Here is a 27,319-nt window from a genome sequence, read left to right as displayed (position 1 = left end):
TCCTTTTGTTTTGCGTAGTTAATTTTACTATGGCATTTCTGTGGTTTTGAAGGCATCGCTGATTATTTCATGTTCAAAAAACTCGCCAAATTTGCTGTTTTCAACCATTTTTCTGACGGAACTGTCGCTTTCCGTAGAAAAATTTTACGCTGAGCTGAGCGGCACTTGCCGCACTCATTTCCCATATAAGGTCAAACGTAGGTATACGAGCTGATAACCGGGATTCAGTGAACCAATCAAAAAGCTAGAAATGCAATATCCGAGGTTGAGAATTTAATAAATATTATTAACAAAAACCCAATAGACCTCATCACAGTTTTGGAAGCAATTAATGAAATGCCATCTACGATTGATCCTAGGCAAAGAATTGTATTCTCCAAATTTGACTGATGTGGCTTCACTAGAAGGCGTCAGTCCAGTTACGTTTTTTATTTTCCATACATTTGTCTATAAATTTTGGCGATCCGTAAATTGTCCAGAATTCAATCCAACCATACATGACCACTAGATAAAATCTGTTCAAAATAGGGAACACTGAAACGCTGTACGTTAACAATAGATTTCCCACAAATTGTGGATCTACACCAGTTGCATAGGTTAAGCCTGCGTCGAGCCTAGTGGCCCATACAGGCCGGAGCTTATGCCGGTTTCTGTAGCATGAAGCGACTAGGCAGACTGTAGGAGTATTTCTACTCCCTCTGGATGGGATGCTAGTCCATCGCAGGGTTACCCCTCATGGCCTAGCATAAGCTCGCCGGTACCCATTTATAGACCTGGGTTGAGAGGCACTATGAGAGTAAAGTATCTTGCCCAAGAACACAACACAATGACCCCGGCCAGGCTCGACCCAGAACCCGGACCGCTCGATCCGGAGTCCAGCGCGGTAACCATTAGGTCACCGCACCTCAAGTGAATGAAAACCTCGTATGTTAACAACAGATTTCCCACAAATTGTGGATCTACACCAGCTACATGCTACAGAAGCAATAAATTTGTGACCATTGCTTTAACATGCAAACATTATTGGATAATTTGTGAAAGAAAAATGCTTGGGACACTGTAATACAAAATTTGCCATCGGATTCCAAATCGTTGGTTCTATTCAGGGTTCTATTACAACCGGGAACAGTGCGAACTTACTTGGAGTCTGGTAACTAGCGGGGTTTCCCACTTTGAGAAACAAACATGGCGGACGAAACCGAAAAACAACAACGGGATTTCCGGCTGGAGTGACTCATGTGAAGGGTTTCGGAAGAACAGACATCAGTGTGAGTACTCAGTTATGAAGCAGGCAGTGGAATTTGAAGAGTGTCTGAAGGATTCTCCGCGTTTCAGGTAAGAAAAGACAAGATTGCATTCGGGACTGAATGACGTTATGTAGAAAGAGTCCATTTGTAGGCGAGGCTTTCGCTTTTTGATTGTTTTCACTCTTTATAACGCGACATGATGCCGCTTTACGTCCAATATTTACAAAGTGACAATTACTCTTAAGCCACTAGTTATGTTTTGAGTCTAATAGACGAAACACCAAACGATTACAGGCAATTGTTTTTCTTGGCTGGTCACGTTTTCGCGGGTCTGTTCGGTTGATTGTGAAATTTTATTACTTGCTTAATCGTTTGTCGAGGCGTTTGTCTTATTCAATTACGTGTTTGCTATCTGCTTCATTTTATTTATCTTTCATATAAGCTTAAGTTATTACAACAACACTCACAGTTTAACATTTATTCGCACAAGTGTGAGCAATTTTGCTGTGATTTGATCAAATTCGCACACATGCTACGAAAGCTAAGCTTACATGTCATAAAATAACTTGATTTGTGAATAATCGTATCTAAATCTTAACACCGTAGGCGTATATTTCGTTAACTGTTCTTCTAACGTGATGTACAAATTTAAATGGAATTACATACTTTTGCAATTATCGATGGTACTTGAAATTAGAATTTTTACTGGCGTGACTGCATGTTTTCTGACAAATTCGCAATGGCCTTCCAACCGAGAGCTACCGAGATTTAATTTATTTTCATTTTTTTATCCATTAGGCGGCGGGTTATTGGGAGCTGGTCATAGCCACCTCATGTTCAGTATTTTTTTTTTCTTTCTCGAAAAATATCAATGTCATCAAACCATCAGACAAAAAATAAAATTATAAATAAATGAAATATTGTTGTTGAAGATTAGTTGTCTTTGTATGTTTCAAAACAAAAGATGCTGCACATTCTATCAATAATTAATGCCTCTTAGTATCAGTTAAACCATTTATTTTCTCCACTGATGTTTAGAAATTTTCAACAATGTTTTTATTTGACTTTCGTTGGTAAGCAACCTTTCGAGTCTGTAAAGATTTTTCCCTGACTCATACATTTTCAAACAATTACTACCAGAATTTAATTACTAACATGTACAGCTGTACAGACACTTTCCATAATTATGCAGACACCTATATGCTGACCCCTTGGTCATAAATTATCCTAGTAACGTATGCAAACATTTCAACTCTTACAAGTGGACACTTTTTATCAAGGTTCAAATATAAGCACTACTTGTGAATCAAGGAAATGAAGAACATGTAGATGTTGTTTATGCATTAAGAATATGTCAGTAATATTGAAGTAACTGACATTTAGCATGTTATTTCTATTGGTAGGTTGCAGATTGATCAAAATGAACATGACATCAATGTTTTGGAAGGCGCTCTGGAAAAGGTGAGATTTTTTGGTTAGCGATCATAATTTTTCTTCTTGTTCCTGTTGAGCTGTAGGAGTTGTGGTAAGCTTGTAGTTGGTGGCTGCAAGTACAACACTGTACAAACTGTGCTGTATTCTTGGGAGGTCTGCCTGCCTCCCTCCCCATGCTGTGCGTGGAAAAAATGTTACATGTATGCCTGAAAGTGCCAAAATCCCTCTGCCCTCAGCGGAAAAATCTTGATATTTTCCCCCTCCTCTCCCCTCCTCCCCTCTCCACTCAGACACTAGATACAGAGGCTAGAACGTTCCTTACAATGGAATAAATTAATGGATACTGGTGAATTGTTGTAGTGATCAGATGTTGCAGAATAGTGGGGGGGGGGGGAGTTACCTCTGATGCTCAGTAAATTTACATGTTCTCCTTTTACCTTTTGTACTCAGTTTGGAATAGGTATCTCACCGTTTTACTTATCTGTAGATACAAGTCATCAACTTCATATTACCAGTAAGTTAACCATTTTTTTTTTTGCATTTGCAGCTCATCAAACTTTGTAATGGAATGGTTGAGTCAGGAAAGCAGTTCAACTCATCTACAAAGTAAGTGTTGAAAAGTCCTTTTATTTTGTAATGTGTGTACATTACACTAGTCAAAACTGTGTGTTGAGAAATATTGTTGACATCTTAGATTTTGGCCTTGTTTCTAGTCAATGCATGATCTTAATAGTTAAATCATGTTCTAGGTACATCTGTTTTTATTACTTCTTATCATCTTAATTACCCTAAGAAGAGCGTTAAATCTCATGTTTTGTTTTATCCTGAAGCTGTTTGACTCTGTTTTTTTTTCAGTGACTTGGTGGGTGGTATTGACAGCTTGACGAAGTACTTTATAGGAGATGAACTGGTCTCCTCTACACTGAAAAAGTTCTCTGGTGCTCTGACTGAGCTCAAAAGCTACTTAAAGGTCAGTGACATATTTTAGCCAGCTTAGGGTCATCTACATTTTCTGCTATCTGCATTAGGCAGGCAGTAGCCCCTTAAAATCATAACAGAAGAATTAAAAGAGCAGATTAAAATAGTTGTTAGAAAGAAGTAAATTTCTAGCTTTGTATTTGAAAAAGTCACTGTCTAAGTTAATTCTTATGAAATAATTAAACAGATGCAATATTTTATTATTATTATTATTATTATTATTATTATTACTATTATTACTATTAATAATTAATAGTAGTTTGTGTGGACATGGTACCCTGCAGTAAATGGGAAATACATTGTAAAATTTGCTTTTAATATCCTTTGCAATTCATAAATAAGTATAATTATTTGCAGACTTACATTGTATTGTTATGTCTCCTTCAAAACTTACAATGAGTACACTGTGTAATTATTACAGTAACCTGCGATCAGGCGTTATTTTTGTCGCGGCGGTGTAGTCAACGGAAAAATGAACGCCTGATACAATTACTTGTCGAGTCGTCTGTAAAAAGTCCAGAATCTGGACTTTTTTCTGATTGGTCAGGAAACAAAAGGCAACATTAAACTCTATCCTGATTGGCTAATTGAGTTCGAGTGTAACTTCCGGTCCAAAAATATCGCGCATAGAGGATTTTATTTGTGTTGAGCGGAATGAAGTGGAGAGCGAGTTTTCTAGCTTTAAGAAAATCCCTCAAAAGTTGTATTAACAAAACACTTAAAGATGAACAAAGGGAGTGTATTCGACGAATAGTTTGTGAAAGAAAAGATGTTTTGGCGGTGCTTTCGACGGATTCGACAAGAGCGTAATCTATCGCCAATGGTGTCGAGGTCTGTCGAAGATTATCACAACATTCCCGGGCAACATCGCACCACCAAAGACGCCAGACGATTGTGCCAGTGACGAAAACTACGACCTTGAAATGCCTGATCTGACAATTTTGTCCAGAGCGTCGGAGCCTTGCACAAAATCAGCCTTTGCTGAAAACAAATTTTTAAAACCCGCCGATCAGTAAAAATATAATTTGAAGGCGATTGAATAATGCGACACGACCACAAAAGGTTCATGGGGATTTCGTGCAGGCCTGTCTTTATTTTCACAAAGCGGATCAGTTCAGTGCCTTCACCAACCGAGACACTACTCTCACAGAGATAGCAATTTTCGTTCAACTTTTTCGCGTAACTGCCGATTACGTCTACCAAAATAAACCTTTTAACAACCTTTGCTGCAAGCTCACGCTTATCTCTTATCTGATGGCATCGCCGACATTCCGGCATTGACAGACACTTTAATTAGGGGGCGGCAGACGACTTGACAAGTAATTGTATCAGGCTTCCCTTTTGTCGCCTTCCCTCCGCCGCGAAAAAAAAAGAAAGCCTGGTCGCAGGTTATTATTACAGGAACCCATTTGTCAACAGCGGGGGTTCCAGGGGTCAGGTTAAAGTCAGCATATTTTATCCACAAACCACATTCAATTGGCTTGTATGGACTTCTGTGCTAGAAAATATATAACCATTATCAAATGTTTTCTTTAGTCCAGAAGCCTTTTGAAAGTGTTGTCATCATTTTGTGAATAAAATGGTGTTTTCCATCCTGTGAAATGTTTTGTCACTATCTCCCCCCCCCCCCCTTTGTACCTGTTGCAGTTAATTTTTGATCTCAGTTAATTTTTTATTTTAACTGGTTAGTTTTTTTTCTAACTAGTTTTTTTTATTCTAGGTTAATAATTAGAAAAAGTAGAACACCTCCCCTCCCTTGATATCTTATACCACCCCCCCCCCCATCCTTACTAACCCTCCCCTACTATCTGCTATTATCCCCCTCCCCTAAGTACTATCATTTATTTTTTTCTTTTTTACTAACCTGCACTGGATTTGAACTCTCAACCTCTGGATTTGCTGTCCAACCCCTTATCCACTGTGCCACGTAGGAAACGTTGGGTGAACCACTATTTTTTTAAAATATATGATACCCTAACCCTAACCACATTATTTAACTAGTTAAAAAAAATCAACTAGTTAGAAAAAACTAACTAGTTAAAATAAAAAATTAACTGAGATCAAAAATTAACTGCAACATACCCAACAAATGACATTGATTTAAGTTCATTTGTAATGACATTGGAATGCAATTTAAGTAATGTTAAAATAATTTATTACATTTCATTAAATAAGGAAGGACAAAAGGACAAACAAAAAAAATAAGAAAAAATACTGCAGCATTAATTTCAAGTACTATATTATAATATTAATTTTGAGTATTTTTGATCTCTTTAGACTCTATTAGACCAAGCACAGATATCTATTTCTAGTACTCTGCAAACTTTCATCAAACAGTAAGTGTGTGTGTGCTCATAACTGCAACTATTTTTAATTGATTATAATTACCTAGTAAAGAAAACTTGTATCCATGGATGTGTATATTGTGGTTTAATTTTATATTTAGTATTTTTAAACCAGTTTGATTTCTATTTTTTTTTGTCTCATATTCATTATCATAACCTGAAACAAATGGAAATCAAAATCGGAAATCAAAGTTTGAAAAGATAATTAAAAATATTTGAACCACAACATATACTACAGATATTTTCTTAGAATTACAATAAAAAGTGAGTGTACATACTGAGACAGGTAAGGGGATTTTGTATGCTAATGGAAAAGCTAAAGGTTAAAGAGAGCAGAAAATACAGTTCTCACACACAACTGGTAGCCATGCCAAGCCAAACCACGCAGCCTGACCTTTATTAATAATAAGATTGTAACAAAACATTACATTCGGATAAATAATCCGAAAACAATTATTATGACCTGAAAACGACCTGAACCAACCTAGCTCAAACAAAACAAAGCTCACAACAAAGGCATCGCAAGAACGAAACATGAGAAAAAAACTAGCCACACCTAAACTTCAAACTTACAAAGCTTAAAATGGGTGGGTGGGCGGGGATCAGGCAAGGCGAACGGCAACAAGAAAACTGAACACTTCGGAAAACCATGTGACCTAGACCCCCTGAACACTAGTACCCAGACTCCCAGCTGTGTGTGAGAAAAAATGTTTTCCACTTAATTTGTGCCTCAGCCAGGGGAAAACAACACTTCCCTTATGCACAATAAACAGTGATACTTGTTTACAGTACTTGTATTTTAATAATTATTATGTACAACAGACAGAAAAAATGTTTACATTTTCTGTTTCAGGGAAGTAAAGAAGGTCAAGGAGACCAAAAAACTGTTTGATAAAGTCAGTGATGACTTGGATAAGTGAGTACATGACCTATCACATGATTGTTGCTGGAAAATATTGAAAACTCAATATTATTGTTTTATAACAATAAAATTTTTAAGCTCAAAATTGTTTTAATCCTTTCTTTAGTTCCTTGACAAGAAATGCGCAACTTCAACGCCACTGTAAGCCATCTGAGGCTGAGGAGGTGGGGTTTTTTTATTTTTTTTAAATTTTCCTTTTTAAAAAAATTTCTCAATCGTATTAATTATTCATCAAATTAAAACAAAGATTGGAGCATAGATGTTAATTTATGATTTTATTTCCCCGTCTTCTCCTTAGCTAATAGTTTTGTTGAGAAGATATATCAAACACTTGGGAGAATAATTGTTTCATCATGATTTCCATACACCTCAAAGTTCATCAAAAATACTCCACTCAGGGCCTCGTCATATGACCATGGTAAATGGGCTGGCTTGGTTACCAGTCCTGACAATTTTTTTGTCTGTTCCTATCGCTATGGGAAATTTCAGGCAGATTGACCGAAATGAAATTCAAAAGAAGAAACCAAAATTTAGCGACACATAAAGTTGCATCATTCCCGACTATCGAAGCTTTAATTATTGACAACTTTACTTATAAAGCAAATTTGCATACTCCTAAAGTGGAAATACATAGGAAAAAATGCTTTTTTGACTGCCCAGTTGCGAAAGCAAATCAATTTTCGCAAAAAAAGGTTCATCACATTAACTGGGCTGGAGTGTTCATATGGGAACATTTTCATCTTGGTTTCTAGTCATACAACCAAGATCTTGGAAACCAGGCTGGAACCCCTTCTCAAATGAACACATCGAAATTTTGACAAAGGAAATAGGAGTGAGGCGGCATCTTGGTAACTGGGCTAGCCCAGTCAACCGGGCTCATTTGAAGAGGCCCTCAGTGTGGTATTTTAAACTCTCTTCTCGGTGTTTGGAAGTGTGATGTAACACGGTCTTGTGTTTGATATATAACATAAAACTTTTGAAATTTTTACTCCTTGACAGGCAAAGAATATTGTGACAGCCATGCATTCATGTTTTAACCATACAGCATTGGACTATGCCTTCCAGGTAAAGTTCTATCTGTAGCAGTTCAGTTTTGCTCGTACATTGTACGTGTTTGCTACATTGCATGTGTGCACCAGGTAAGATTTTGGTGTTCTGAGTGACATTTGCATGGGTAATCTAATGGTGACGAGTGAAATTAGGAAATAATTTCACACGCGTTTTGTCAAAATTCTTATAATTTCCCGAGCCTTCAGGCGAGGGAAATTATTAGAATTTTGACAAAATGCAAGTGAAATTATTTTCTAATTTTACGAGTATACCATTTGATTACATTTTAATATCATAGGTGACAAATGTTTTTGACTGGTACATTGCATCGCGAACTCTGAGCTTTGAAAAGTTGAAAGCATACATTTTGCCTAAGTTCGCAAGGTTTTTTAGTCTTTGAATAGAACCTCCAGAGATTCCTTTTTGCCGTTGACAAAAAGTTTCAAAGATGAATCAACTGTCAATTATTTCTCACATTATGACCATAGTTTGTCTTGAATGAACTGAAAACGGCGGCTGTGTTAAACGCTCAAAAATCCGATCGATGCCTTTTTTGTAATTGGCTTAAGTCTTGAAGTCGTTTGGTGGTTTTGAAATATAAAATATCATCAAAAGTTTTAGTACATGGCCAAGGCTAGCTGGCTAAGATGAAATTCAAGCGAAAATGTACAAAGTTTAAGCCTTAAAACATCTTTTATTCCGGACGCCATCTTGCCTCTAACTACGTTGCCATGGCAATTTTATAATTTCACATGTGAAATTATAAATTAACGTTGAAATTTCGCGCCAAAATTAAGGAGTAATTTGTCACCTATGATATTACTATAGAAATCTCTTTGCACAGTAAAATGCACCTGCAAAGGCTTTTTACCAGAGAATGGTCAAGAAAATGTTAATCTTTCTACATGCTCTAACAACAGTCACCAAGCATGCCACTGAAGAATGGAGTGGAGCCAAAGTTTTCCCATACTGCCCCGTTTACTTTTGTTGACAAAATGAATTCCAGAAATTATTTGGATCTGAATGTAATTACTAAGTTGCAAATTATATGTCAGTGACAAAATGATGTTTGAAATTCACCGACGAAAGTAGGCAGGGCAGTGAAACAAAGTTGGTGGGTCAAGGTGGCATGCATAGTAAAAAATAGGAAAGAACTATTATCAGACAAAGACCTGTTGATTTTGATGATTTTGAACCATCTCCAAAATAAGTTTGGACCAAATTAGATGAGTGCACTTTTTGGGGAGTTACTAATACTCAAATAGCAGTTGACCGAAGGGGTATTTTCCTGAAAATGTTGAATTTGTTTTCCTTCTTGAGATACTAACCATGTGCAATGTGTTTGGTATGACTTGCAGATCAATATTTTGCAGTCACGGAGGAGAATTGATATTCTGGATACTGTATGTTGTTACATATTATATACATTGAATGTAAAGCTTGTGTTTTTGGTGCATATTTATAAGGGCTAGGGAAGTGGTTTTATGAGTTAATGCGATTTGTTGTTTTGTTATTGTTTCAGATTTTGAAGTTCATGCATGCACAGTCGACGTACTTTCACCAGGGCTATGATTTGATGAATGATTTAGATCAGTACATGAAGAATGTGTCAAGTGAGGTAAGAAAGGTGAAGTGTTCAACCACTGAAACTCATTAGAAGCATGAAAAGAGTTTAGTCGAATGCCGATCAACATTAATCCAAGATTAACATTGATCGTGGGTTCAGTTTCTTTTGTATTAAAGTATTTTTACTGCTTATGATTTCTGGAGTTTGAGATTAGTTGAGGCAAAAACAGGAACTTAAGACAGAAAATATAAACAGAAAATCTCACTGAAATCAAAATTCATGCCTATCCTGGTTAACTTAATCATGCTTTGAACAACCTAGCCCAGACTTTTCAACAGGATATTTTAAAACCCAACTTCTGTGTACTGTCTGATGAAAACTGTGACACCACCTGTAGGGTTGTATTTAAGTTCAGCATTTTAAAAAATTATTAAATCAACTTTTGACTGTTTGTTCCTAATCTAGCTGGAAAAAGTGTCTGCACAGTTTACAGTGGACAAGAAAGAGATGGAGGAGAGGCACACCCTCGTCCAGAAAAAGGTTCTAACAATAAAAATTAGCATCTGGCAAACACCGTATTCACTCGAATAAGAGCCGCGACACTTATTAAAATTTTCAGGCCTCAAGTGCGGCGCTTATTCGAGGGCAGCGCTTATTTGAGGGCAGCAATTATCAAAAATTTAGCCACCACAAAAAACTTATCTTTATTATTTTACCATAATTGAAAATAGCGTCTTTTGATTGTCAGTATTAATCACTTGCTGAAGAGAGCAGTGGCGCTTATACGTGGCGCTAGCTGTCCTGGCAAAGTTCACTGCCTTCACAACATTTACAGAACTATGTATTGTAAAAATGTTGGAAAGAAAAACTAATGAGCGAACCGTAAAACAAACACATTGAACTGCAAAACGTCGCTTTTGATAGAAAGAAAGGATCAGTTTGTTTGAGAGATGTTTTGTAGGAAATGTATTGCTGTTTTTCTAAGTTAAACAGAATTCCTCAAATAAGCGTCACATTGGGACTGCTGCACTTATTCAGGGGAAGGCGCTTATGAAATTTTTTTGTCCCAAATGCGACGCTTATTCTAGGGCAGGGCTTATTCGGGGGCGGCTCTCTTTCGAGTTAATACGGTAACTGTCATAATGTATACCAAAATTATAAGAAATATTACATGTAATAGACACACAGTCATGATCTATTCTTCAATAGAAAACTGCAAATCTGATTCCCTCTGTTTCTATTTGTTGATTGAACACAATCAGGTCATATATGTTTGTCATTATTGATTTGGGGGAGGGGTGTTAAGAAATGAACAAGAACAGTGGGAAACCCATTTTTATGCACAAAAAGGATATTTGGTATGATTAAGAGATCACCTTAACAAGTGTCCCAACTATTTTTTACCACCATTGTAGGTTGAAAAAAATAACGTAGGTTAAAAAAAAATTAACCTGAATTTAAATTTGACCTGTAACAAATACATGCATTAATTTACCTCATTTAACAACTGGATGCTAACTCTGGTATGGAAAAATGACCCAGCTGATACAAATGCAAGTAGGCTCCATTCCTGACAGAGAACATAAATAAATTAAATTACATGGCTTTTTCTTATTTAGGAGGAATCTGGGAGCTTAGGAAGAAGGAAATTGGATGACCCAAGGTATAAATAGTTGACACATACATGTTGACTACAGCTCTTACCTAATTATGCTGACAACTGGTATATTTTCAATCTGTGGTTTTTAAGTGTGGCCTTGCTTCCCTGTGTATACTGTAAGTAGACTCAGTGGTATTCCAGTTGACCTACCGTAATAATTCGATTTAGCGCCCGGGGCGCTTATTTTCCTTTGGCACCTCAAGGGAGGGCGCTTATTCGAGACAGGGCGCTTATGGGCTTACTTTTCGAGAAACAACCAAATGTATCTAACAATAACAGAAACTGTATCAGTTAGAAATTGTTTAAAGTTCAGTTACTTTTAAAATAATTGTTCATTTTAGCAGTAAATACATACATGAACTGTGCGGTGAACGGTCAGAAGTTTACCGGTATCTAGTTGGCGTCAATGACTTCAATAGGGGCAGTTATCCACTATAGGGGCTCTTATTAGTAAGAACAGGGGTGCTTATAAGAATGGGGGCGCTAAATTGAATGGGGGCGCTTATTGGAATAGGGGCACTTATTTACAAAAACACATTCGAAGGGGGCGCTTATTTGGAAGGGGGCGCTTATTGGAAGGAGGGCGCTAAATCAAATCATTACTATTTATTTTTACTTGTTTTCAAATCATTGACTCTTTTGTTCCTTGTAGTGGTTTGGTGATGGAAGGCTACCTCTTTAAAAGGAGTAGTAATGCTTTTAGGAGTTGGCATAGGTGAGTATTACAATAAACAAAAGATTGCCTTCCTTGATACAGTCCATAAAGGTGTTGGTTTATTAAGCCTGAATATCTTTGCTGTTATAATTAAATCTGTCTGCTTTTCTTCTTTCACAGGAGATATTTTACAGTACAAAACAACCAGCTTATGTATCAGAAGCGTTTAAAGGTGCGTCTAGCTGAAACCCTGCCACCAGTAACTCTTCACATGTAAAGTGTATGCTATGGTCAAAAGGAGCTCAGATTACATGTAGTTAGTTGTTTATGAATCAGAGTTTGCTTTTCCAATATTTAAAATCAACAGATAAAACACAGTGACCATCATAGGGGTATCAAATGGTCTTTGCGAGCATTTGCGAGCATGCGAGCACAGCGTTTTTCTTTGCGAGCACGAGCATTGACAAAAATTAGCCTTGCAAGCAACAAGCACTTTTCAAAAACATACCTTCACTAAAAAACCGAGCATGCGAGCACTTGTAAAATTGTGCGAGCACGAGCAAACGAGCACCCACTAAAATTTTGCGAGCATTTGCGAGCACTGCGACATTTTGAGGGACCATTCATGACCCCTCATCATGACTATTCACATGAAAGCTATTGAGCAGTACTTTCATGTAGTATGGTTTGTTATGGTGTACACTTGAGGTAGTCAGTCTGTAACTTTAAGTCTGTGAATGAAACCCTAATATGTGACCATTCAAATGTAAGCTATTGAGCATGCAGTACTTTCAGGGGTGTTTATATTTTTGCAAAAGGTGGCTGTAATGTGTAAATTCTGTGGATAAACCCTGTGCCATGACCCATTCTAATGAAATTTTTTTGGTCAAGAGTTAAAAAATGCCAGATCATCAACACTGTGTTCAAGGAATTTTTTCTTGCTTTATTTGCAGGATGACCAAACAGTTCTTGCTGAAGATCTTAGATTGTGTAAAATCAGGCTTTCAGAAGAAGTAGTTGAAAGACGATTCATCTTTGAAGTTGTCTCACCAACTAAGTAAGGCTTGAATTGTGAATTTGCATGTACAGGCATCCTAGTCCAAACTGACCATAAATTTGGCAATGGAAAACAAAGGACTTCACACTTAATGAATAAATTTTTTAAACAAATTTGACAGTCTGGAAACATGATGGCTCTGAGTGATTAAAAAACCAGAACCACTGGAATGTCTAGTTCTGGTTTGCTTGTGCATGTGCGTTGGAGAATGTGGATGAAATTAGCAAGTTTTCAACAGCCAATCAAATTTGGCTGTCTTTTTGGCAAGCTTTCAGTCTTACTCTAGGCAAGAGGTCCTGATCCCTGGCACAGACCAGAAGGATTGCAGCCTCTGGGGACAAGATTGGCATTTAGATAAAACTGGTAGCACATGATGTATTTTTAAATGTTTTTTTCTTTTCATAGATCGTGGTACCTCCAAGCAGACAATGACTCATTAAGAGTTGAATGGATGGAAGCTATGCAGGTCAGTAAACTCGTCAAGTGCGGCATTTGTAGATTAAAGAGAATGACATCCTCAGATTGAGGATTTAGAAGCTTAGCTCACTTCTGCATCACCCAGTTTGGGTTACTGTTACTGTTACAGTGGTACCAGCCTCTGCCAAACACCAAGCCTTCATGCAATAATTATATCAAACACAAGTGACAGTGTTTCATTGGGATATCCAAACAGCGAGAAGAGAGTTGAAAATATGACGCGCAGCGGAGTATTCTTTGACGAAATTCGCCAGAGGTGTTTGGATAACCGATGACACACTGTCTTTCAGGAGTGTTTGATATATCTTCTCAATGGAAAGAAAAACCACGGAGTAAATGGAGAAATAAAATCGTAAAAATCTATGCTAATTAAGATGGGGTATCCAAACCTCCTTCATGGTTATGAGAATTTCATTTCCTGCTCTACTTTAAAATTCCTTTTTTGTTTCAAACAATCAAATTTTCTTCTTAAAACTGAATTCTGGTGTCCATGTAAGTTTAATTTTCAACCCGGGTTCTACTTACACAGATAAATGTTGTCTATGTACATAAATATGTTACTTATGGTTAGCTGCCTGAACTTAAGTGGTCTGGTTTCAAGCCCTTGTTGGGGTCACTGTATTGTGTGCTTGGCCCGGGCAAGACACTTGTACTCTCACAGTGCCTCTACGATCTCTCACCCAGGTGAAGAATTGATTACCAACTAATTTAATGCTGGGGGTTACCCTGCGATGGACTAGCATCACATCCAGGGAGGAGTAGAATTACTTCTTCGCTAAATCCTATGGAAACTTTGATAACCTCCAGCCTGAAAGACCACTAGGCTTGAATGTAGACTTTACCTTTACTTATTAATAATTTTTTTTTTATCTTTTGGTAAATCACAGGCCAGCATTGACAAGGCTTTTAACAGCACGACCACTGGAGAAACTGATAGTAGTGAGGTGGGCTGGATTATTGTTGCAGTTATAAAATTTAACTGTGTGCTGTTTCCTCAGACAACTTAGAAAAATAAAAGCATGAGTAGGATAGATCTGATATTTTAATTTTGTTATCTATAGCATGGGACTCAATCTGCAGAATATTAATGAACATTTTCATATTGCTTGTCATTTTACTGAGGAAATCTTGAACAAAAACCAAGCTGCATGCATGTGCACTATATGAACTTACATCTGGTAAAAAGTGTGCTTATATGTTGCTTGCATTTGGCCTCTTATTTGAGTTTCACTTAAGGTGCATTAAATTTTTAGTGATGGATCCACTTTTCTTGCATAACTCCTCCATCTCTGTAAGCTGACTTAAATTACTACTGGGAGCCTTGGGGTTTGTCTAGCCAGCTAGTTCAATATATGACCAGTTGATGGCACCTTTTTGTTTCAGAGTGACTCGCTGGGATCAGGCAAAAGCAAGAGCAAAAGCATGGACTCTTTAGACAAAATTTCTGGGTCACCAGCAAGGTAAAATGACCATGTTCTGCTTGTAACCTGTCAGAACCCCCTCCTGCAACTTTCCTCTGCCTAAAATCGGCATACATGTACCGGTGCATCTCTCAATTTATTTTTTTCTTTGCTCGTGAGCGGGCGGTATTCTACAAATCCTGCGATCTGATTGGTTCCGGGAGCGGGTGGTATTCTCCAATCCGGCCCGCTCACAGCGGGCGGTATCCATTGCGAGATGAATCGTCGAGTGTGTTATCCGCGCGAAATTATTTTGCAGCGTTGTACGAACGAAAACATGAAAGATTTGCTCTGTAAAATCGAAATAGCTGCTCACCAATCGTTGTAAATGAGAAAGTACAAAATAGAAGTGGAATTAAAGGCCTCAAAGTTCTTCCAAAGGCGAGTAAACATTTCTTTATCGACAAAAATCGAGTTCTAGTTTCGTAGTTTGTGGTTATTTGTCATGTTTGTACATTTCGCAATCATTTTACCGCCATTGCGGTAAGCTGCATCGGTTTTTAACTTCAATTTTGAGTAACAACTGCCTTTTATCGGCCACTTTTTTGCCAAAACAAAACACTAGTTGACATCATTCAAGAATATGAGGTTCTTTAATTAAAAACAGTCAAAATAATTCTCGCAATATTGTGCCGTACATCCAAACTATGCATTTTCATTCAGTTTCACTTTCGCACTGTTCATCACAAAGAAATTCTGCTGGGAATCAACGCAGAGTTTATTAATGCGTTAAAAACAATTATGTTTAGCTGTACCGAAACTGTGTTTCAGGAGATAATATTTTTTAGTCCGAGAATTGCTATCTTACGAACACAATTCCTTTCAAAACAATCATCGGGAAGCCAAAATAGATTTAAAAGTGTTCAGTTTTGTCAATGATATAAATGCTTTGCCTCAATTTTACATTATTTTATGCCATATTTACTACTTCAATTTCTTTTATTGAATCTCTTCAGTGTCAATTTAATTTGCTAAACCTTTCTGTTAGTTCGGCTCATTTAAGCGAGGCTATTTTATTCCGAATTAAATAACAAACAGGCAGCATTTTAATATTACACTCTTGCTAATCCGTCGATCGACACAACATTGAAATGACGCGCGTATATGTTGTGGTTTAATTTTATATTTGGTTTAAAATTAAATTTTTTCAAACCAGTTTTATTTTTATTTTTCATTGTCTTGTATTCATTATCATAATCTGAAACAAAGAGAAATGAAAATCAAACTGGTTTGAAAAATTTTAAACCAAAGATAAAATTAAACCATAACATATACAAACAAAGATTTTGTGAAAAAAATCTTCCTACGATTCTTTTAAAAACAAATAAAGTAGGAAAAAAATAAAAACGTTATTCAACAGCCTTGGTCGGTCCGTATTGGGCACAGTTTTCCCCAATACGGACCTCCCGGCTGTTTTGCTGCTTAGAAAATGACAATCATGAATTAACTTGGTAAATTCTATATGGATGATATGTTAGTTTATTCTCCTACATCCCTGTACAGTGTATGTGTCATTCAAAGTGTTAACTTGGTGCTTGAATTCTGTTTTTCAAGTACTCTGGAAGTCATTAGAGCTGTGGCTGGTAATGACAAGTGTGCTGACTGTGGAAGCCTTGGTAAGATAAGTGGGTGGCTGTATTTCTATAAGTTTGCATGTGCGAAGTAGTAATCTGTGAAATATCCTGCCACTTTGGGTATGTATTTCACTGGTTATTAGTGAACTGATGGATAAAATAAGGAACATGTTTGGGTCTTACATGTGCTGGAAACAGATTAAGTGGACTGAATTGGGGGACTGTGTTCTTAAGTAGGACTGCCACTATAAATAGGCACTTAAACAGTTCCTCTTTACTGGCCACCATGAAGTAGCCCTGTGAAGGCCTAGCACCCTTTTCAGGGGGTCACCTTATGCAGCTACTAAAACCAGAGTGAAGAATCTGGCATGTAGGCCACTAGGCTGGAACTTTGACTGACCTCTCCTTTACCTTGCTGTATATAAATTTATGCTTTTATTACACATGTACATATACCTTGTCCTCTTACTCCCCCCCCCCCAAACATACTAAGTGTACGCTGCACCAAGCTATAGAAAAACTGATATAAGGGTGCCAAATGTAATTAATGAACATTTATAAATTAGGAGGCAATATTCAAGATTAACTTACATCATGTTCACATTATATTTATTAATTTATTGATGTATGCTTCAGATCCAACCTGGGCAAGTACCAACTGGGGAATTGTGCTGTGTATAGAATGCTCTGGAATTCATAGGTACGGTGGAGCTGTCAAATTTCTACTTGTGAACACTTTACCTAATAGGAACTCAGTCACAAGATCACTAGACTGGCAACCAAAATTGAGAAAAAGGATTGAAAGCATGAGCTTAATTTAGCGACTAAAATTTTTCACTGGTGACCGAACTTGAAGTCGGTGGCCAAATGGCCACTAAGGAAAAAAATAAACTTGGAGAGTTGCATTTTGTACTCCACTAAGTAATACTGTATACAGACACTTCCCCTAAGCAGATCTCTCTGAGTTGATCAGATACATTGCCCGCAAGACTTTCCCACCTGAATTTGGTTTGAAACAAAAATTAACAGAAGGTGTTGTTTTAGGAGTCTGGGTGTTCATGTATCCAAGGTGCGCTCACTGATTCTTGATGCCTGGGAACCTGAGCAAGTCAAGGTAAGAAGTAATTTCAATTGTATTGAAACAATTCTTTGTTTACACTGGGATTCTCACATACATGTACAGCTGTAACTTGCACTTGCCTGCCGGTAATTTAACAATGGTACTTTAGGTTCAGTACACTGATCATAACAGTCACTGTTGTTTTCAGAAGGGCTTACAGTACAAGTGATGCATGGCGTAGTTTTGCTTCTTGACAAAGATATTGGTAATTGTGAAAGAACAGCTCCCGCTAACGGACTGTCGGTCAACTGTCGGCCGACAGGTTACCAACAGACTACCGACAGGCCACCGACAGCCCACCGACAGGTTACCGACAGTTTCCCAAAACAGACAATTTACTGTAAAACTGAGCAGTAAACACAGAAGTAAACCCGACGCAGAAAGCGATTAAAACAGACAAGACTTATAAACATTGTATTTCATTGTACTACTAGCAGTACTTACTACAAAACAAATCGACTCCTCGCCAATATTTTCTTTTATACAAACTTCAATCTCTTATAAATATATCACCTACGTAACTTTAAGTCCATAAGGCAAGCAATGAAATCACGTTCGAAGATGATTTTATCCAAAACTCAGGCCAAAACAGTGCAAAAACTTCTCCACACACGCACTTGCTGAAGTCGCCCAATATTATCATTCATCATTATTATTTTATTAGGTTTCGCATATTTTTGCGAGTGCCATAAGTGGTGGTGTAGTGGTCAGCATTTTGAGCAGTGCTACAACTAATTGTCTGTTCCCTGTTTCAGCTAATGACAGCGCTTGGAAATAACTTAGTCAATGGCATCCTTGAAGCCAAAGCTAGCATGAAGAAACCTACTTCACAGAGCAACAGGTACGATTCTATTTAATATATTAAAAAAAAATTGGCAAGTACTATTAACATTCCTTTACAGAAATATGTTATAACAGATAGATTAATATGTTGAGGATTATGGAGGGTGTGGTGGCCTAGTGGTTAGTCTGCTGGACGCCGTATCGAATGGACCAGATTTGCGTCCTGGCTAGGATTATTGTGTTGTTTTCTTGGGCAAGACGCTTTACTCTCACAGTGCCTCTTTCCACCCAGGTGTATAAATGCTGCTAGAAATGGGGGGGTAACCCTTACTCTATAACAGACCGTCTTCAGCTGATTTTGCAACCCTATACTAGACTAGATACCAAAAATCCCTACCCTATTCCAGACTTGCTTCTTTTACAAACTGCATCACTGTAAGTCAACAAATGTCACAACGATTTTATTCACGTCTGTGGAAGCCTCTTTCTCTTCCGAGTTCCTTTTCCTATTCTGGACTTAATGCTTCATACCACTGATCAGTTTCTTGGCAAATGATACCCTGTTCTAGACCCAAACTCTCTGATTCCTATACCCTATCCCAGATTAAACTCCTTGAAAAACATACCCTTTACAGCGGCACATGTACCTATATAGCTCATATATGGGAGTGCCCCCCCGGGGGGGGGGTAACCCTATGTTGGACTAGCATCCCATCTACTCCTAGTAATTTAATGCTATAGAAACTGGGTTAAGCATTATAAATGTTTCATTTCTTATCAGTTAACATAGTCACTTTGAAACTTACCGGTAATTGTTTTGCGTTTCAGGAGTGAAAGGGAGACGTGGATCAAATTAAAATATTCACAGCACAAATTTGTGTCGCTGGAAATCTTTCTAAGAAATTGTCAAAATCTGGATAAAGGAATCATAAAGAATCTGGCTAGAATGAAAGTTTACCATGAGGAAAAGGACTCAGGTCAGGCTGTTGTTAAAACAGACTCTAAAAGGAGCAAACTTTTCAAAAGGAAGCTTGTCATAAAAGGAAATAAATCTAAGCTGGACAAACGAAAGAGTGCACCTGCAGAAATATTATCAGCAGATCTGACCAGTAAAGAATATGAACAACTGGAAAACCTGGCTTCTAATTCTTTTCACAATGATGAGACTGCTAGTAGTGATTCGCATGATGAGGACAGACCAGGGAGTGCACCACAGGCGAGCTCTCCCAATGGCAGCGATAGACCGCGTGCTGCCTCTGCTAGTGCCACGGCAGCTTCATCGTCAGACGAGAGTAGAGACAGAGGAGATTCACTTGATTTGACTTTGAATGAAGACAGTGCTACTGGAGATATTGCTAATAATGTTAGCACTGATGTTGTGGATGAAGACAAAAGTCTACAGGAAGATAGAGAGAAAGCCATTGCTGTGTTAAAGAGAGTTCATCCCAGCAGGGTATGCACCGTGGCTGTATTAATTAATACAGCAGGGCTGCAAATAATTTTTTCACTTGAAAGGACAATACCAATCATATGTCCTGCTAAGACACCATCTTGGTTGGACAAGCAAAATTGTGGTCGGACAGATTTTTATTCATTGTTACCATAAAATGATTTACTATTAAAAAAATTGTCCAGACATCATGTCCGACCACACTTGGGATTTCATCGGACATGAGTAAATTTGGTCGGCCAATGTCCTATGACAGACTGTTATTTGCAGCCCTTTAAGCAATATATAATAGTGTAAACTGACTGTAAACTGTATGTTACACATGTATCGATTGTTGACTTCTTTGTCTCATCATCATCATCATCATCATCATCCATCATGATCTTCATTGTCATTGTTGTTGTCGTCATCATCATCATTATTCCTACACTGTCTATTTGGAATCTATTTCCATTTGGATTAACAGTGCTCAATCTGCTTGGCCTATTCCATGTCATTGAGACCTGGAGAATTAAAAGAATTGTCATGAAGATTTGAAGAATTTACTGCAGCTTGTATGTGTGCTTTGATTTTAATCATTCACTTGACTGTTTTTCCTTTTGTTGCAGCTTCTTTTCAAAGCTGCAGAATGGAAGAGTCTTCCTCTCATGGCAGCATCCCTTGCTCAAGGTAAATATTAAGTATTTAGTTTTTTACTAAGTTATGATAAATTATACTTACTGGGTTTTAAAATTGTTATTTTTGTCCTGTTGATTTTTTTTTTTTGCCTGACATGTTGATTTTTGCTGTTAAAATGTTAAAATAAGAAAATAATAATTATTGATATGACATGCAGTGCTATAAGAAGTCAATAAAAAATGAATATCCAATTGTTTTCAGGTGCGAAAGTAAACTGGGTGAATGAAGATGATGAACATAAAACAGCACTACATCAGTCTGTGTTAGGGGTAGGTTTGGTATTTTGAATTTACTGAGGCTGAGTATGCTGTGAATATAATTTATATAACAGAATGTAATTTTGTTTTACCAATCTGACAAAGAATAGTTCTCAAGAGCTCATTATAAAATCTATGTGCATCAAGGAGGCAGAGTTGTTAGAGTGCAGATCTGGAGGTCGTGGTTTCAAGTCCTGTCCTGACTACTAGCTGTTGTTGTTCTTGGTGGTCCCAAGTTGAACTCCTCAGCTACATTTGTAAAAAGCCAACTGGTCTGCCGCCTGCCCGTTGCATACTCATGCCATTCGTAATGAGTCCCATCATGGGAATCACACCAAGACAAGATCACACCAAGACACAACAAATTTTTGAACACTGTGCTATATTCTTGGATTAAAATTAATTATAAAAAATCAGAATTGGGTGTTCAATAAAAAATTCCAAAACAGCTAGCATTTATTTTCAATTGTTACCCTGACTATACTCTGGAAACTGGGATAAGCAATATAGAACAGTAAATTTAATTTAGCACATTTGATTTTTTTACTCCTCTTCAAGGGATCATTACCGGCTTGTGAGTTCCTGCTTCAAAATGGTGCCAAGATAAACCAGAAGGACAAGAGAGGAAGAGGAGCTCTTCATCATGCAGCTCTGCTGGGACAAACAGGGTGAGTCATACCCTGAGTGCATTATAATTATTATACTTTATTATTCCAATTTTTTTAATCGAGACTTTTCGTTACAGACATGTTTAGAGAAGTCCTTTTCATAACTATATTATTTGAAGTTTTTTTCGAAAAGTATTTGTCTCATACTCATAACAGCTTTTTCCACGAATGTTTTTTTCAGTCCAATCCTGCTGTTCTTGAAGCGAGGAGGTAATCAGCATGCAGTTGATGAGAATGGAGAGGTGAGTAGAAACACTGCCACTGTAAGATCAGTTTCATTTCTAGAACTTTTCTTTCCCCCCAAAAAAAACCAAAAATAAACCGCCATGGTCCTTCCAGAAATTTTTTTGGCACTTAGTGTTTGACAAACGTCCTCACAATTTTTTTATGCGCATTCGCATGGGGGTGTAATTCTACCAGGGACACTACACAAATATTTTTTGTATGCAGCGTATGTATTCAAGATGGAGATCTGGAAACATCTGTAATACAATTGTAGTTATGTTACATACATAGTATGAGGGTATACTAAGAGAATCATATTTAAATTATCAATCATTTTGACTTCTCCTTCAGGACCCTCTTACCATTGCTTTGAAACAAACCAATGCGGACATTGTCACCCTGTAAGTATGCACAGGCAGGTTCTTTAATTTTAAATTACCTTATTATAGGAAATTAACGCGGCATGAAATTAACGCGAATTTCAAACAATTTTCTTTAACGTTAATTCCCCACCCCCCCCCCCCCCGTTAATAAAGTGGAGTGTTAATTTCCATGACGTTAATTTCCATTATTTTGACCCCAATTTCTCGTTACAGTCCAGACGTTCTTGACTCCAAGGAAAAAGCATTATTTTATCTGCCACTATCATTGATACTGCGAAAAAATGCTCAAAGTTTTCGTTTAAGATTATACGCCAAAAATTGTTGAAATAAACTTGTTTTTGTTGTGTACGTCCCGTTAATTTTCTTCATTTTGAAATGTTACCCTCTCTTTCGCGTTAACTTTATTTCCTTTATTGGGAAGTAATTTTTCCCTCAATCCGCGTTAATTTAAGTCGCGTTAATTTCAAATACCTTAATTAACACAAGCGTTAATTTCCTATAATAAGGTAATATTCATGTACTGTGGCATTGGTTGACATGTTAGGAAGAGAAACACGGAAAATGAGATGCTGTTCTCCCATTTCTCCCAAACATGATTTATAAAGAAGGATCTTAGGATTTTGGAATTTTTTCTCGATTTTTCGGACTCCATTACGGTCTTGCTCTACATAAATGTACTCCACCCCCACCACCCTTATACCAGGGTGTTGTGCTAACTGTAGCTGTATATAAAATAACTGCAGTGCACATCTAAATAAACAATATGGATTAGTGTCAACACTTATGGATATAATTTTGAACTGTGCAGATTAAGATTGGCCAGATTGAATGAAGAAATGAGAGAAGATAATGAGGTTATTCAAGGTAAGCATGGCGCGATTTTTTTTCTTAAAAAACGATCTGCATGTACATCATGATTGGTCAAGAGACATAATGGCACGATGGTTAACATTTTGGACTCTGAATCAAGTAATCTAGTTTTGAGCCTGGCTGAGATGATTGTGTTGTATTCTAAGGGTGCCTGTCTCCAGCCAGGTGTAGAAATGGGTACCGGCAAAAAATGCCTTGGAAAGGGGGTTACTCTGCTGTACTGGGGACTAAGTGTCCCATTGGAGGGGGAAAAAGTTTTATGTTTTAGTTGATTAATGTCATTAATGCCACAAAAACCAGATAGGCTACAGAGCACGCGAGAAACTTTGACTGGATGCAGACTTTTTCTTTTTAATTTCCATATCATGCCCGGTAATTTGAATACCAGTGGATTCTTGCAATTCAGGTACATGTAAATGCTATAATTATGAGTTCATTGAATCACTTCATTCCAGGTGATGTCACTTTCACTGATGTATTCAAAGACTTTTCAAACATGGCCTCAAGAGACCCTGACAGGCTAAGAAGGAACTTTGATTCCAATGATCCAGACAGACAAACAAAGTTATGAAAACAAAGCACATGCCAGTGAGTTTCACTGAAAGCTGCTGGCAGGTGATGCTAGGGATTAGTAAAGGTCGGCACACACTAGGAGACTAGTTGCACGGACATATGTCGCAGGGACTTGCCTCGGGGAGCAGTCCCCTAGTATGTATTTGAAATTCAAGTCGCAAGGACCACATTTTTGGTCCCTGCGACTAGTTCCACAAATTAAGCTGGTTTGTTTCTGGGACTTAATCACAGGGACCTACATGTATAGTCACACAAATCGGTCAATTTTCTAGTGTGTACACGCTAAGGGATAAGTCTCTGTGACTATTCCCTGCAACTAGTCCCCTAGTGTGTGCCTAGCTTAATATCTTGACTGTGCAGAAAAAGACCCTTGTCACCAAGTAACATGCTTGCTACGCCACATGTACATAACTTTAACTTAACAGGGGGGGGGGGGTACTCAAAAAAGTTTTGTACGGGGAGGCTCCGCCCCTGAACTCTTACCCCTTACTCTTTTATATACCATTTTGCCAGAAATTGAACCCCTTTCATATAACTGAAAGTCATGGTATAGACTACAACATGACGTTTTCTTGTCATTTTCAGGTAGCTCTTAATAAATTGAAATAATACAACCATAAATTGCATATTTTTGAAATACAGTACAATTCCGGTTATAAACCCTGGGCTTATACAACTTCCGGAGGGGCTTAAAATTGGATGTATTTTTTTGTTTCCAGGTTGATGGGCCTTTAACGGGGGGGGGGGGGCTTATAAGCGGGAGGGCTTATAATTACCGGAATATTATGGTATTTTAATAAACGGCCCTTTCAAAATCCTAAATGAAAGATTTCCATACCTTTTCGTATACCTAAACTTGTGAAATCCCTACCTGTAAAAGAACCTGACGCCTGAAAAAGGTACCCCTTTTGGGCGGAGCCTCCCCGTATAGGCCATTATAAGGAGTACCACCCCCCCTCCCGGGTCATCATATTGACAGTTCTTTCCCGTCTTAGCCAACATGTTTTGATAGGTGTTAAAGATAAAAATGATAACGAAAACTTTTCATGCATTTTTAAAAGGAAAACGTAAAACTAATGATGTTATTTGCTTTTTAAAAAAATAAAACTCTCTTTAATTAAAATATACTGTTTGTTTGTTAGCTGCAGCAACTGAAGTGCAAAACACATTAATGTTAAACAGTGAATCGAAAATCAATAAGTTAATGAAGGTAGTGAGGTACTATTTTTTTATTAGACAGAATAAATGCATGGAAATTGCTTGATCCATATCAGCTTATAACAAGCAGAGAGTTGATGTATTGAAACGTGACTAAAATCCGCAGGTTTTTTGTGACAAGTAGATAAAGGGAAGGACATTGGAGGCACTTTTTTGGTAGTTTAAAATCTCATGAATTTCATTGGGCACCAAATCAAAAAACAAGTATTGTAAGAAATTCAGAAATTATTGTACAGACTAGAATATTTGATTGTATCCTGAATTCATAAATGGTTGCTGTGTCTAAAAAATTATTTTGACGTTTCTCAGGGATCTTGTCAGTAAACAAGTGTAACATTGTCTGAAGTAGTAAAACAGTACTGTTTGCCCTGATCAGAAATCAGATCAGCCCCTGGGGTAGTTTATAAACCACATTATAGGGGTAATTACTGTAATGTATTGAAAAGTGATATATACAAGCACAGAGAAGAGAAAAGCTAAGTTTGACTTTTGTGAATATTAAAATGTTTGATCTATATTAATTGGGGTGCTTGACAGTCATAGATTGAGATCTGGATCTTTTTGTTTAGGCGACAGTTAAGCGCTGGTATCCTGTTGCCCTTGGCGTAGCCGCAGGCCACACAGGGCACCACAAGATCGTTATGCAGTAAGAAAAGAGACAAGCTTGTTTCTTTTTCTTCTCAGCATTTTGTGCCCCGCTCAGAAAGCTTACACTTCCCTGCTCGGAAAATAGGTTACCCACTGGGATTATGTAGCGGACTGGTGAAAGAGTTTCTCGCTAGGCTAACTGTCGCATAAACGGATAATGTATGACAAGCGCCACGAAAAAGATCAAACATTTTAATATTCACCAAGGACAAACTTTGTGGCTCCTCTGCTTCCTGTGATACAAACACTTGCTTCCACTTCTACATGTAAATAAAGGGTGGCCGCTTATGAAAATTTAGTTCTTTAAAATGAATATGAATAATACCGGTAGTCATCGTGATAGCCATCTTTTCTGGTTGTTTGCTGAAATTTAGACTATAAGCCAGGAACATGACGAGTATCATTGATTTATTCTTTTTGAATTCTTGTACATAGAAAAAGGATAAGAAAAAGAAAAGAAAAGGATCATGTTCACTATTTCCCTAGCTTGTTTATAATTATTAGGATAAGAATAATTGTCATTAAAATATTGCTGCAGTTAGGATATTGTAAAAATTAATTTTAAGTATAAATGGACAAAATGCACATCTTTTCAGCAGTGCAAAGTTGTTGAAAATGAATTACAGTAAGCCTAAAAAACATTTTTTTCCTGAATAAATGAACAATGATTTATTGTTCAAAATGATGAAGTTTCAACTTGTTGCCTTCTAGTGTTGTCTTCTGTAATGCATTATCATGAGTTATAATTATGAAACCATTATGTAAAGACTGGTTTACACACTACAATTTTTCGGCCTGATTTGTTCCAAGTACATTTACGCACTGCGACTCGTCGGCCCGATTTTCTTTGCCTTTTTGAATTGCAAACAAGATGAAAAATCGGCTCAATTTCTAAAATCTGGCACTGCAATGTTCAGATTTATAAAAACCGGTTGATTTTTAACTGCACACTCATTTTCTTGTCAAATCTCGGCAAAATCAGGCCAACAAATTGTACTGTGTAAGGCCGCCCTAACATATCACATGGCTAGTGTTTAGAATGTAGCCTGCAAGATCCTGCAAGCAGGCTTGCGTTTAGGGAATCCACATGTGTTGGGAAGCAGTGTAAATGAGTCTTTCTTCCAATTTCTGCCCCAGACTTCTCACTGGCTTTGCTACGTTCACCTAAGTCCCTCTCATACTTACCAACACGATCCAGCTCACACTGTATTTTGTCTGCAGTCATCACTTCTTGATGCTTTCTTGTCAATGTTACTGAACTTTTCAATAAGAAAGTCTGCAGTTCAGAACCCAACTACGGTAACATTATTACATTGTGTGGTTCCAGAAAATATCCATACCCCCTCACAGAAGGGATTTGCCCTATGACCCACCCATCTGGAAGTTCCAATTTAGCTTTTTACATTGCTTTAAAGTTTTGGGTCTTTGTGACCCCCCCCCCCCCCCTCCTCCGATCCCCGGAATTTCCAAACCCTTCTGTGGGGGGAGTATGGATATTTTCTGGAACCACACATTTTTTGCTGCTGTCAATCATAATTATGGCCGACAACCAACAAACTTTGAAAAACAGAAAAAAACAAATGGCTTGACAACCAACAGACATGACATTTTGAAGTGAACTTCGATTTCCTAAGAGGACACCCCTAAGATGTTTGTGGGCAGCCAAAACGTAACCATTGATTAAACATTTTGCATGCAAGTGAGAAGCTCGGTAAGGCAGGATTTGAATACAGTAGTACACACGTATGTGTTTGCAAGGAATGGTGCAAAAATGCCTGTGTGTTCGGGAAAGCTTGAAAGGGCTTAGAAAAGCTTCCCAACCACATTAAATACACGTAAAGGACAAAAATAAATAAATGGCCAAAAATGAATAAATGGCTACTTTTAGAGAGGATATACCACATCAGCGCAAGCAAGCATGGTTTTCATGCAGGTTATCTATCCAGGTCAAATTGGAATTTGGAAATGTTGGTTTTTCAGGAGGGGGAAACCGGAAAACCTGGAGAAAACCCCTTATTAA

The 27,319-nt window shown here is 37.5% G+C and overlaps 2 protein-coding genes across 2 annotated transcripts in view; one reads left to right on the top strand and one right to left on the bottom strand.

Moving 5' to 3' along the window:
• Positions 1 to 27,319, bottom strand: part of LOC144656473 (uncharacterized) — a 228,987-nt gene that overhangs the window by 172,894 nt on the left and 28,774 nt on the right. The window lies entirely within an intron of this gene.
• LOC144657014 (arf-GAP with coiled-coil, ANK repeat and PH domain-containing protein 2-like) lies at positions 1,174 to 25,451 on the top strand. Its single transcript, XM_078517295.1, has 30 exons — positions 1,174 to 1,335; positions 2,651 to 2,708; positions 3,229 to 3,287; positions 3,537 to 3,651; positions 5,937 to 5,995; positions 6,858 to 6,920; positions 7,033 to 7,090; positions 7,926 to 7,991; positions 9,335 to 9,379; positions 9,499 to 9,594; positions 10,009 to 10,083; positions 11,163 to 11,206; positions 11,856 to 11,918; positions 12,039 to 12,090; positions 12,812 to 12,915; positions 13,321 to 13,381; positions 14,280 to 14,336; positions 14,776 to 14,852; positions 16,407 to 16,468; positions 17,063 to 17,126; positions 17,471 to 17,540; positions 18,302 to 18,387; positions 19,158 to 19,782; positions 20,388 to 20,448; positions 20,659 to 20,726; positions 21,273 to 21,382; positions 21,564 to 21,624; positions 21,959 to 22,008; positions 22,799 to 22,854; positions 23,316 to 25,451. Exons 1-30 carry the CDS (start codon positions 1,283 to 1,285, stop codon positions 23,429 to 23,431), a joined length of 2,634 nt encoding a protein of 877 aa, XP_078373421.1. The 5' UTR covers positions 1,174 to 1,282; the 3' UTR covers positions 23,432 to 25,451.

Source organism: Oculina patagonica, chromosome 6, assembly GCF_052425735.1.
Source record: "Oculina patagonica isolate OP01 chromosome 6, crgOcupat, whole genome shotgun sequence".
NCBI lineage: Eukaryota > Metazoa > Cnidaria > Anthozoa > Scleractinia > Oculinidae > Oculina > Oculina patagonica.
Note: the sequence above shows the minus strand (reverse complement) of the source record. Positions and strands in the feature narration are given on the sequence as shown.